We start from the raw sequence: 12,315 nt of genomic DNA, 5'->3' as shown, positions 1-12,315 counted from the left end.
ACTACGCTGACAGACACAGCAAACCTTGCTACAGCTCGCATTGATGTGCCATCCTGGATGAGCTGCACTACCTGAGCCACTTGTGTGTGTTGTAGAGTCCGTCTCATGTTACCACAAGTATGAAAGCACAACCAACATTCAAAAGTGACCAAAACATCAGCCAGAAAGCATTGGTACCGATATGTGGTCTGTGGTCCCCACCTGCAGAACCACTCCTTTACTGAGGGTGTCTTGATAATTGCCAATAATTTCCATCTGTTGTCTTTTCCATTTGCACAACAGCATGTGAAATTGATTGTCCATCAGTGTTGCTTCCTAAGTGGACAGTTTGATTTCACAGAAGTTTGATTTACTTGGAGTTATATTCTGTTGTTTAAGTGTTCCCTTTATTTTTTTGAACAGTGTATATAGAGAGATTTTTTTTTCTTTACGTTGGAGGGCCCAATTCCAGCTATTGCTGTGGGATCTGTGATTTCTATCTACTCCACTGTGTACAGGATAATAGAGTATAATAAAGTAGCTATGGATGTGACGTAACTAACATTGTGCAGTGACTCTGCTTTCCATATAGTGATGGATATTTCTTGTTGCTGAAACTGTGATATTTTTTCCACTTTAAACCTTTTTTAAACCCCTCTGATCAGTGCGATCGCACAACATACAAGCCTCTGATGGCTCCGGTGATGCCCTGTACTACTGTAGTGCCGTGTATCATCACTACCTGTCAGTGTAATACTAACGGCCCCATACACATGAGATCAGAGTTGGCTGAACGGTCATTTGGCAGACGGCGATCTCTCCCGACTCCCCCATACACACAAATATTCCAGCTTTCCTGTGGTCTGTATGAGAGAGTCGCCTCCAGACTCCTCTAGCGGAGGATTATCTACAGGAAGAGGAAACTGATTATCCTCTGAAATTCAGGATTCCGGATCCTTCTCTGCCCTGACATCATCTGTCGGGAGGCCCCCAAATACATTATATGGTCGGCCAAACCCCCCCGAAATCAGAGCTTTCATGGAACTTTAGTCTAATGTGTATGGGGGCGTTATAAGGTAACTTATTGGACGCTGCCTCTGGCCCGGCCTAATAGACCTTCATACATTGCAGCCCAGACCCCATTATTAGGCATGTAAGTATCGCAGTAACTAGGCCGCCCCATACTATCGAGTACTTGGGGCGGGGGGCATTCAGCCAAACTCTGTCACACCTTCTTAGATGCCATGTTTGCTTTTCAGGGTTTTTGTTGAAGCCTCATCTGTGCCGTCCCTGCGGTGTACATCTATGTTCTGGGGCCCAAAAAGATTCATTTCTTTTTAATAAATGTTTCACGTTAAAATTTATAAAATGTGTCTTCTGCTTTTTACATATTTTTTTCTTCTTACAAGAATAGTTGAAGCCAATTTTTCTTTAGAAACATTTTAATATCGGCTTTTTCTGGTGTTTTTCTTGTAATATAGGAAAGCCTAAGGCCAGAAATAATCCCCATAAATCACTGTACATGGAGACTTTGGGATCAGATCATTTCTGTCCGTTGTGATTGTGGAAACAAAAAATCTTTTCTAAAAGCCTCAAACTTCTGTGTGTGACTCAGAGCTGAGATCTAACGTGATAGAAGATTCCAGTGCGGGGAAGACGGGAAACCTTCATATAGACGGCTGGTGGGGATGGAGTCAGTGACCGACTCTGGCCAAATCTGTCTCTAGAGCCGCAGTAGAAGATGAAGATGTCGTCCTCCTCATGAAGGAGTTATTTCTCATGTCGCGTGTAATGAATCTCTCCTGCAGTATTGCTAATGCCGATTCCAGTGTCGGTAATGAGAGGAGAATTAGCGTTATGGAAGATGAGTCTATGAGGAACGTGTTCAGCTGCCGACTCCGAGGAGGAAACTGCTTGTTGTCTGTGGCCTAAATATATAGGTTTTATTAGTAGATGTCAGGGAAGAAAACTAAACCCTGTAAGATAATAAATCTCCTCATATGTTTCCCTTATTATCTCCAGTAATTGTATTATTACACAGGATTCTTATGATGTTACATCGGATCATCTTCTTCTCATTCAGGTCTCTACAATATCGGATCCTCTCAGTGAAGATCTTCTACAAAAGAGAATTTTCCTGATTTACCCATCAAGGATGGATATGGACAGAGACAAGATGACGGAGAGGATGTTACACCTCACCCTAGAGATCCTCTTCCATCTCACTGGAGAGGTGAGAGATTCTGATGACGTCATGGATCGCCCTCACCCAGGGAGGCGGGGTACTCGGTACCGGGCCCGTTGATCTCAATGGGAGTTGTCACTGTAGCTGTGACCCGGTCCGTGGCCCTGGGCGTCCATTGTAAAAGGGGGATGATTGCAAGTACTTGTGGATAATGATTAAAGTTTATAAGTGGATGATTCGTGATGCCACCTGTGGTGTTCGGCAATGAAGATTTTAAGCCGACGTTGCAGACAGATCCTCTGGGACAGATGGTGTGGTGCAGCAATGATGTTGTGGCCCTCCACAGGTAGGGCTGCAGTCCCAGGGCAGAGTAGACATAGAGACAGTGAAAAGAGGGAGATGGTGCGGTGTTAAGCACAGAGATGTACCAGTGCTGAGTGTGTTGGTGCAGGAATAAGTGGAGGACACCAGGGCATGTAGTTCCAAAGCTTTACTCACAGTCTGTTGTGCATACAGGTGCCCGCATCCATGCCGTGTCCTCCAGGTCAGGAGCTCAGCCAACATCCAGGCAAGATGAAGTACTCCATTCCAACACTCCGCCAACATATGTCTTTCCTGAACGTCTCCCTTATAGCGCCTATTTGAAGTACTCCTAGTACTGAGTTACACTGGAGTTCCTCCTGTCAGATGTTCCTATGAACTCTACTTGTACGGCAGACAGCTGTAGCCTGCTTCGGGGACTAATTGCTACTAAGTCCCGGCTCACTCACGTTGCTGTTGTGCCCCCAAGTCTTGTGTGGGAATAAAGTGGTGACAACTTCTATTCCTCCGGTGTCTGCTGCAGGACCATTAGTATCCATACAACCTCAGGGACCGGACCCCGGCCATTCGCTTAGAACTTGAGGAAGGCCTCTGCTCTAACCCTAGTCCTTAGTTCTCTTCTTCTCCTTACGTTCCGAACAAAACTATCTTTCCTATGGAGAATTAGGCTTTCTGAATATCTCTTTCCTGTGCCAGCAGACACAGGTCACTGAGGTCTGCTGCAGCACTTCCTTCAATCCATCCCACTCACAGGATCTTATCTCACAGACTACTTAGTCAGACCGCTGATGCCTGGTTCGTCACCTGTATTCAAATCTTTATTCAAATTTTACACATCCTTATCAAAGTGCTACCATAAGTCTAAATTCTGTAAAATATTCACTCCTAATCAGATACCTAGATATTACTACCAGCTAAACTCTATATAAAATCTGTTCTATTGCTATCAACATTTTTATTAAAGACCACTATAAAGTTCTATAACTATACTCTATTGCTATTAATATTTTTAAGGCACATCATATAATACTTCACATTAAGACGTCAATAATTCTTGCACTTGTTGGACACCGCTCCCAGCCGGGATTTCTTGCAGTGTCCTTTGGGTGGGAGCCATGCTCCAAGATGAGGTAGTTCTTATCTATAAAAGACTTATGTAAAACCAAGAGAGGGCACCTTAAGAGGCTCAACTATTTACAAGGACAGTTTGTGGATCACTCATTGTCCATGATCTCTGCAGTTCAATAAGAAATGCTGCCAACGCAACTAAGCAAAAAGAAAACTGAAGAAAACATGATAACAAAAAGGCACAACGGTGCTAATACCCTCCTGGGTAACAGTTAGTTATCGTGGACATGTTCCTTAATGTGGGTCTCCTCCTTGGGTGGTGGAAGCAGGTTTCTTGGGCTGCTTCCAGGGGAAAACTTCAGGTTTTCCTCTTCCTGTTGATGATCTACAAATTGCAGGTATTCCTGCTCCCAAGGAGTTAAGGTGGTGGCTGGAGCTGCCTGTGTAGATGGGGTGGCAGCTGATGGAACCATTGCCTGGGGTACAGCAGGGGTGGCAACTTGTACCAATGTGTGTTGTTCCTCAGCTTCAGGTGATATCTCCGCTGCTCTGCTTTTTGGTCTGACAGCTGGTGAAACTTGAGTGCTGCCGCTTAAGACCTGAGCAAGCACTGGACCATTTTGGTCCACAGGTACAGTTCCCAGCACCAGGATCATGGCAGGGGCAGTGATCATACCTGGTGCCTCCTGGTGATGTTCTGGCTCCGGTGCAGGTACCGGGTGGTGAACGGTGGCAGCTGCAACCTCCGGAGCTGCTTGGTGAGCGGGTGACAGCTGGATCTGAGCGGGCACAGGACTGGTGCCTGCCGATGCCTCCGGTAGGGACCTGCGCGGCCACGCCGGGTCCGGGCGGGGACACAGCCCTTGCCCCACAGGCTGCTCTGGGACTCTCATGTATCTCCTCCTGGCAGGCCGCATCCAGTGGCAGTATCGACTTGGAGGTTGTGGCGGGTCCTGCAACTGGTATCGCAGCGGCCATGGGCTCCGCAGGTGCTGTCTCGGAGAGAGTTGTTTTTCTCCACCGTTTTCTCTTGGCCTCCATCCTTCTTCCATCATGGTGTCCTGGCATTCTCTCTCCTTCCTGGGCTCCTTTCCCACCATGGGGCTTCACTCCTCCTTCTGGGGGCGGCATCTTCTTCCTACTCCTCCATAACAGGCCAGTATACGAACCCCTCTGGGAGTGGGCCATGTTGCTGTAGCATAGAAGTTTAGGCAGGGGAGGCCCAGAACAGTTTGCGCTCTTTTCTTAGGACCACCCATGTTGTTCGTGTTCCAAGCAGGGAGCCACCAAAGGTGCTTTGCTACACTACTATGTTGTGTGGGATGCAGGTGTTGGAGCGTGGTCAGGTGTCTCCACCTTACCTGGATGGTGGGGCACCACACCTCAGGAGGAGGTGCAGTACCTCTGTGACGACTGAACCCTCAGGGGCACCACAGTCACATTGCATCATTCTTATCTATGGGAATAACAGATGGACAGAACTGGAGAGGTGAGGACTCTGGAAATGTCTTTAGTGAGATTTATTAATGTGTCTCTCCATAACCAGGATTACACAGTGGTGAAGAAGACCTCTAGTGATCGCTGTCAGGACCCTGTGTCTGAGGGATGGGGAAGTCTCCTGAGCCCAATCACGGGGACTCCACCTCACCCCCTGATCCATGAGGACATCAATGACCAGAAGATCCTAGATCTCACCTACAAGATGATTGAGCTGCTGACTGGAGAGGTGACACTGCTGGGAATGCTGGGACATTATACAGTAATGCTATGAAGGGATCGGGGGATGATGGTATCATTGTATGTGTCAGGTTCCTATAAGGTGTCAGGATGTCGCTATCTATTTCTCCATGGAGGAGTGGGAGTATTTAGAAGGACACAGAGATCTATACAAGAATGTCATAATGGAGGTTCCCCAACCCCTCACATCACCAGGTAATAGACAGGACTAAATACACACGGCCTATAATTATCTGTATGTAGAGAATGAATTCAGTCCCTGTATGTGTTTCCTCCAGATCTATCCAGTAAGAGGACAACACCAGAGAGATGTCCCCGACCTCTTCTTCCACAGGACTGTAACCAAGAAGATCCCAGTGCTCCTCAGGATCATCAGGTAGATGGAGAGAAGGTGTCAGGAGATCTCCCCTATGATGTGTAGACGGCTGTGAAGGTCTTGTTCTCAGTTGTTTTATCCACCAGTATTATATGTTTTATACTTGTGTAATGAGAGCGGTGGAGATGGCAGGATTAGAGCTGATCATAGATGGGACTTCTCCATCTGTCGGTGACTTTTACAATATTTGTTTCAGGGTGAAGATCTGACCCATATTAATACTACAGAGACATATGTGAGAGATGATGAGTGGTGTAAAGAGGAGATTCCCACATATGACTACCCAGGTGAGTAGTAACCACTGAATGCAGAGAAGTCACAGATTCCTCTCAGTCACCGGCTGTGGCTGCTTTATCGGTGGTGTAGTCCGGACGTATTACCATGACCACCATTTTGCCTCTAGACCACAACATTCTCCTCCACCCAAAACTGTTGAAATGACTTTGGGCAGTGAAAGCCCTTTTCTATAGAACTTACAACCTGGAGGATCCACCTACTCCCTGGTATTAGTGTGAGGGTGATCCCTTAAAGCGAGATCTATATGATTGCTTGTATCTGACCCAATATAGGCCGAGTGCGCGCTTAAAGAGTCACACCGAACACAGAGTTAGGCCGGATTCACACTACCTTGTGTGATACGAGAAACTCGCACGAATCTCTCGTAATCAACATCCGGTGCTACCGCTGGTACTCAGGACCGGAGATGCGGCTGCATAGAAATCAGCAGACTTAATCTTCTGCTCAGGATCCATAGTAGCTCCAATGATCCACCATAAATGAGAGCAACTCTGGTTTACTGTTGTTTAATTTGCATTTGTAGTTTTCAGTTAATGAGATTCTCGTGCTCTGGGGCGGGGCTGTGGGTGGGGCTGTGGGTGGGGCTGTGGGTGGGGCTTTATGTGGTGCTCTGATTACATATTCATCTGTATTGGCTTATGACAGGTCGCTGACCCCTCACTGACCTGCCCCCATTATTACATAATGCATATAATAGCATTGATATTATTGGTGATAATTCCTATAATATTGTGGCTATTGTGATGCTTAGAAAAAAATTACATCTAGCAAAATGACACCAGCAGCGCCTGTCCAGTAGCCTCTATCTCTTACTTATAGATGCTACTGCGCAGGCGCCGCCATTTTACTTTTGAATGTAAAATATGCTGGACTAATTAGCGGTTGCCATGTCACATTTCGAGAGCCCCTAATGTGCCTAAACAGTGGAAACCGCCAACAAGGGACCCCATTTTAGAAACTAGACCCCTTAGGAAACTTATATAGATGTGTATGGAGCACGCTGAAACCACTGGTGCTTCACAGAAGTTTATAACGTAGAGCCGTGGAAATAAAAAATACAATTTTTCACAAATCTTTTCATCTCCATATTTTGCATTTTCATAAGGGTAAGAGGAGAAATTGCTCCATGCAATTTCTCCTGAACACGTAGATACCCCATATGTGGGAGAATACTACTGTTTGGGAGCATGGCAAAGCTTGGAAGGGAGGGAGACACCATATTGGAGAGCAGATTTTGCTGGAATTGTTTGTGGGTGACATGTCACATTGTCAGAGACAATGACGTGTCTAAACATTGAAGTGACCCCATTTTGGAAACTAAACCCCCCAAGGAACTTATCTAGATGTGTGGTGAGCACTGTGAAGCCCCAAGTGCTTCACAGAAGTTAGTTACATAGAGTTGTGAAAATAAAAAATCATATTTTTTGGACAAAAAATGAACTTTTCGACCTCAAATGTTTTTTCCAAAATGGTAACAGTAGAAATTGGACCCAAAAAGTTGTTTTGCAATTTGTCCTGAGTATGCTGACACCTCATATGTGGGGGTAAACCACTGTTTGGGCGCATGGCAGAGCTCGGAAGGGAAGGAGCGCCGTATTGGAGAGCAGATTTTGCTGGAATTGTTTGTGGGTGACATGTCACATTGTCAGAGCCCCTGAGGTGCCAGAACAGCATAAGCCCCCAAAAGTGACTGCATTTTACCAAATACTTCCCTGAATGAATTCTTCTAGTGGTGCAGTGAGCATACTGACCCCACAGCTGTTCCATAGAAAATTATACCATTGGGCAGTGAAGAAAAAATAATTACATTTTTACCACTAAAATGTTTTTAACCCCAGATTTTACATTGGAAAATACGTAGATAGGTAAATGGTCACTACACCCATAGATGAATTCCCTCCTGAAGTGACCCCATTTTGGAAATGACACCCCTCTGGGAATTCATCTATGGATATAGTGACCATTTTCACTACATGGATGATTTCCAGAAACACGTAGAAGTTTCAGAGCAAAAATTGCAGCAATGTCATGGTAGTGCCCAATATATTGTGCCCAGCTCGTGTCTCTGGAGACCTCCCCCCCACCTACCCCCGGAAATTGTTAAGTCAGCTCCACTCAAATGTGTCTGTCACTAAATAAACCAAATGCTTGAATCTCAAAACAGTTCAAAAACGTGGTTCTGTGTGGAAGATTGTAAAGCCGTCATGGAGGCATAAGGCTGGCAGTGATGGGCATTGTGGGTAATAATAGCGGGGATCATGCCTCATTCCTCTCTAGGAACATACACGACATCTTCTCTGGGGTTCTTTCTTGTCTCAGTTACTGGGATGAGTGCAATAAAATGTCGCTCAGTGAGTCTTCTGACATCTTCACATTCTAAAGGATTGGCGGGGAAAGAATTATCAAAAACAAAATTTTCAGTGACCTTTTCCTGATAATCAAGGAAAGTGTCTGCATTTCCGGCTTTTTTGTATAACACAAAAGAATTATATGTGGCCACCTGAAACAAATACATGACTAACTTTTTATACCAGAGATATGATTTGTCTGATACCTGGTATGGCTGTAGAACCTGATCTGCAAGGTCCACACCCCCATATATTTGTTGTAGTCAATGACAGACACAGGTTTTGGAGTAGTGGATCCCTGTTGGTCTGCAGTGGCCCTTGTGGCATCTGTGTGGATCGAGCTCAGGATAAAAATATCTTTTTTATCCTTATACTTAATGGCAAGCAGCTCTCCATTGCGGAAAGCCCCTGACTGCCCCTTTCAGAACTTTTTGCTGACCATTGATTGTGGAAACCCCTGATGGTTTTTGCGAATGGTCCCACAAGCCCCTAATGTTCAACCAGACTTTTTAATAGAGATATGCTGGTGTAATAGTTATCAACATACAGATTGTAGCCTTCTTGTAAAAATGGAGTTATCAGCTCCCAAACGATTTTTCCAGATGTCCACAGATAAGTAGGGCATCCTGGTGGGTTTAGTTGGCTATCATTCCCCTCATTAATACGAAAAGCTTTCATAATAGGTCCTAGGAAGAATGGAAGAAAACATAGGGGTGGCTTGAACAGGGCGGTTGGACCAATAGGACCAAATGCTCATTTTTTTAACAAGCCACATAGCGAATGTAAGTCCTAAAAATGTTTTCATTTCTAGGACATTAGTTGGTGTCCATAAATTTGACCTAGCATAATAGGATCGTGGATTCTGGCTGATGAATTGGGACACATATAAATTTGTAGGACAATATGCTCTAGCAAGCGATCTGTCATAAACAAATTAAAAAAAATAATTGGTCCAAAATGTTCCACCTCCACATTTATACCAGGAATGGCATTAAAATTAGGGATGAATGGAGTAGCCGAATCTGAAGCCTCCCATCTGGGAAATGCTACATCAAGAGGCAAAGCCCCTTGGACATCGGTGTGCGCCAATTCACGAGCACTAGGGACAGCGCTAGTACTGGGCATTGTTCCCTGAGTTGGAGACATTTCTCCAGAAGCGCTATTTGTCCTTCTTGTTGTACTGGTCCTTGTGTGTGAGGATGGACCAGAATCACTGCTCATTTCTGAGCTATCACTGTCGCTGTTACTAAAGCCCTCGAAATCCACATCGCCATCTGACACTGCACTTTCTTCACTGTCAGAACATAAAAGTGCATAAGCCTCCTCTGCACTATAATACTGACGGGACATTTTATTTGTTTTTATTTTTTTTTTTTCTGGAAATAGAAAACTCTGACGTGACCAAATTATTTGGGAGACAATTGAGAAAAGCCTAATTCTTTAGCCTAACCCTAACTTTAGAATAAACCCTAACTTTAGCCTAACAGTAACCCTAACAGTAACCCTAACTTTAGCCCCAACACTAACCCTATCTATAGCATTAACTGTAACCTGCCTTATCTGTTTTCCCATTAACAAATGATGGACCTGAGTGGGGACTTGTTTTTGTGAGATGAGAATTGGTATTACTTTCGACTACATAACATTGATTGGTTTCTTTTTATTCGATATTTGGGAGGCAGAATGAACAAACAGTTGAACACCACAAACTACTGGCTCATCCAACACGGTTTTCTATTAGACTGTGAACTGTCATTGTCTTGGTAAATAATTAAAGTTTTTTACATAGCTTGCAATTTTTATGGACAGTTTAAGTAGAAATGTTCAAAAATATAAAACTCAAGGATATTTTATTAAAAAAAATTGTTTTTTTATCTTAGCAGATGACTATAACAGGAGATCAGATGGACAGTTGACATCTTCAATTTTTAAATCTGATAATCTTGAGATCCTACAAGATACAACTGAAGTGATTGCTGTTACTCCAGATATATCATCATCTATTTACAGCAAAGATCTGTCATCTGGTCCTATGAAACAGGTCCCATCTCCTGACTCATTACTGATTACTAAGGGAAATCAAGGTCACAAAAAAAGCAGTAAAAAACAAACTTCTCCTAAAGTAAATAAGTCATTTTCATGTTCAGAATGTGGGAAATGTTTTAACAAGAAATCTCTTTTTGTTACTCACCAGAGAATTCACACAGGGGAGAAGCCTTTCTGCTGTTCAAAATGTGGGAAATGTTTTAACAGTAAATCAGAATGTGTTAAGCACCAGAGAATCCACACAGGAGAGAAGCCTTTTTCATGTTCTGAATGTGGGAAATGTTTTAGCCAGAAAGTGATTCTTGTTAGACATCAGAGCAGTCACACGGGGGAGAAGCCTTTTTCCTGTTCAGAATGTGGGAAATGTTATAGTCAGAAAGCGATTCTTGTTAGACATCAGAGCAGTCACACAGGGGAGAAGCCTTTTTCCTGTTCAGAATGTGGGATATGTTTTAGCCGGAAAGCGATTCTTGTTAGACATCAGAGCATTCACACGGGGGAGAAGCCTTTTTCCTGTTCAGAATGTGGGAAATGTTTTAACCGGAAATCAGATTTGTTTAATCACCATAGAACTCACACGGGGGAGAAGCCTTTTTCCTGTTCAGAATGTGGGAAATGTTTTAACAAGAAAGAGCATCTTATTACTCACCAGAGAACTCACACAGGGGAGAAGCCTTTTTCCTGTTCAGAATGTGGGAAATGTTTTAATAATAAATCAGATTGTGTTAAGCACCAGAGACTCCACACAGGATTTAAGCCTTTTTCCTGTTCAGAGTGTGAGAAATGTTTTAACCGCAAATCACAATTGGTTAATCACCAAAGAACTCATACAGGGGAGAAACCTTTTTCATGTTCAGAATGTGGGAAATGTTTTAACCGGAAATCACAATTGGTTAATCACCAAAGAACTCATACAGGGGAGAAACCTTTTTCATGTTCAGAATGTGGGAAAACTTTTAACCAGAAATGTCATCTTTTTAGTCACCAGAGAATTCACACAGGAGAGAGGCCTTTTTCCTGTTCAAAATGTGGGAAATGTTTTATCAATAAATCAGAATTGGCTAGGCACCAAAGAAGTCACACAGGGGAGAAACCTTATTCATGTTCAGAATGTGGGAAATGTTTTAACCAGAAAACGCTTCTTGTAAGACATCAGAGCAGTCACACAGAGGATAAGCCTTTTTCATTTTCTTAAGATAGGAAATATTTTACTTGGCAATCAAGTGTTAATAAACATCAGAGACGTCACATAGGGGAGAAGCCTTTTTTATGTTCATAATGTTGGAATAGATTTAACCAAAATTGAATCTTCTTAAATGGGTTGTCTCTTGTCATTCCTCATGTTTGCTGACAAAATGATAAAACTAAACTTTATTAATTCCAAATGTAAAACTGTACCCATAATTCACCCCCTGAAGGTTAGTTAATAGGTGACTAATAGAAAAAACATGTACCCCACAGTTCAGTATATAGGGTGAGGTGACGTATACACACTCACTCTCCAAGCCTCTCATTTCTATGGGTTTCATCGTCCTCTCCAAAGGCGACTCATAAGGAGACTATTTAATATTGACCTATATTCAAGCGAGACTAGACAAAAAACTAAAATCATGTATCATGTATCATGTTATCTGAAAAAGTCAGAAAACTAGCCCCATATTGGCAGATCCCAGACCTCAGACTATATACTGTGTAAGTTTATAAGCCCCTCCAGTGTCCGGAATAGATAGTATGTGACAATACAGTATAATTCTTGTGTTTTCCTCCTATAGGGACTGCCCTAGTTTGGTAATGTAACTGCTGATAATTAGTAGTGCAGACAAATTGTCCTAGACTAAACTCAGTCTTCAGACGGCCCAATATGTACCACTCAGGGAAAACTTACCTGCTCCAAAGATCATTAGCAGCTTCTAACTAATGGCCATGCTGCGGTCTGTCAGGGAATGAGTGCAATATCG

At 43.5% G+C, this 12,315-nt stretch overlaps 1 protein-coding gene across 1 annotated transcript in view; it reads left to right on the top strand.

The window, feature by feature from the left end:
• Positions 1-11,567, top strand: part of LOC141082409 (uncharacterized) — a 34,046-nt gene extending 22,479 nt beyond the window's left edge. Inside the window, exons 2-7 of the mRNA XM_073566348.1 lie at positions 2,063-2,212; positions 5,100-5,279; positions 5,362-5,485; positions 5,569-5,666; positions 5,863-5,953; positions 10,192-11,567. Coding sequence (XP_073422449.1) covers positions 2,063-2,212; positions 5,100-5,279; positions 5,362-5,485; positions 5,569-5,666; positions 5,863-5,953; positions 10,192-11,552 — 2,004 coding nt within the window. The 3' untranslated portion in view covers positions 11,553-11,567. The remainder of the gene's footprint in view (positions 1-2,062; positions 2,213-5,099; positions 5,280-5,361; positions 5,486-5,568; positions 5,667-5,862; positions 5,954-10,191) is intronic.
• The last annotated feature ends 748 nt before the right edge of the window (positions 11,568-12,315 follow it).

The sequence above is a fragment of the Dendrobates tinctorius genome, unplaced genomic scaffold, assembly GCF_039654945.1.
Source record: "Dendrobates tinctorius isolate UK_male_01 unplaced genomic scaffold, ASM3965494v1 ptg000017l, whole genome shotgun sequence".
Lineage (NCBI taxonomy): Eukaryota > Metazoa > Chordata > Amphibia > Anura > Dendrobatidae > Dendrobates > Dendrobates tinctorius.
Note: the sequence above shows the minus strand (reverse complement) of the source record. Positions and strands in the feature narration are given on the sequence as shown.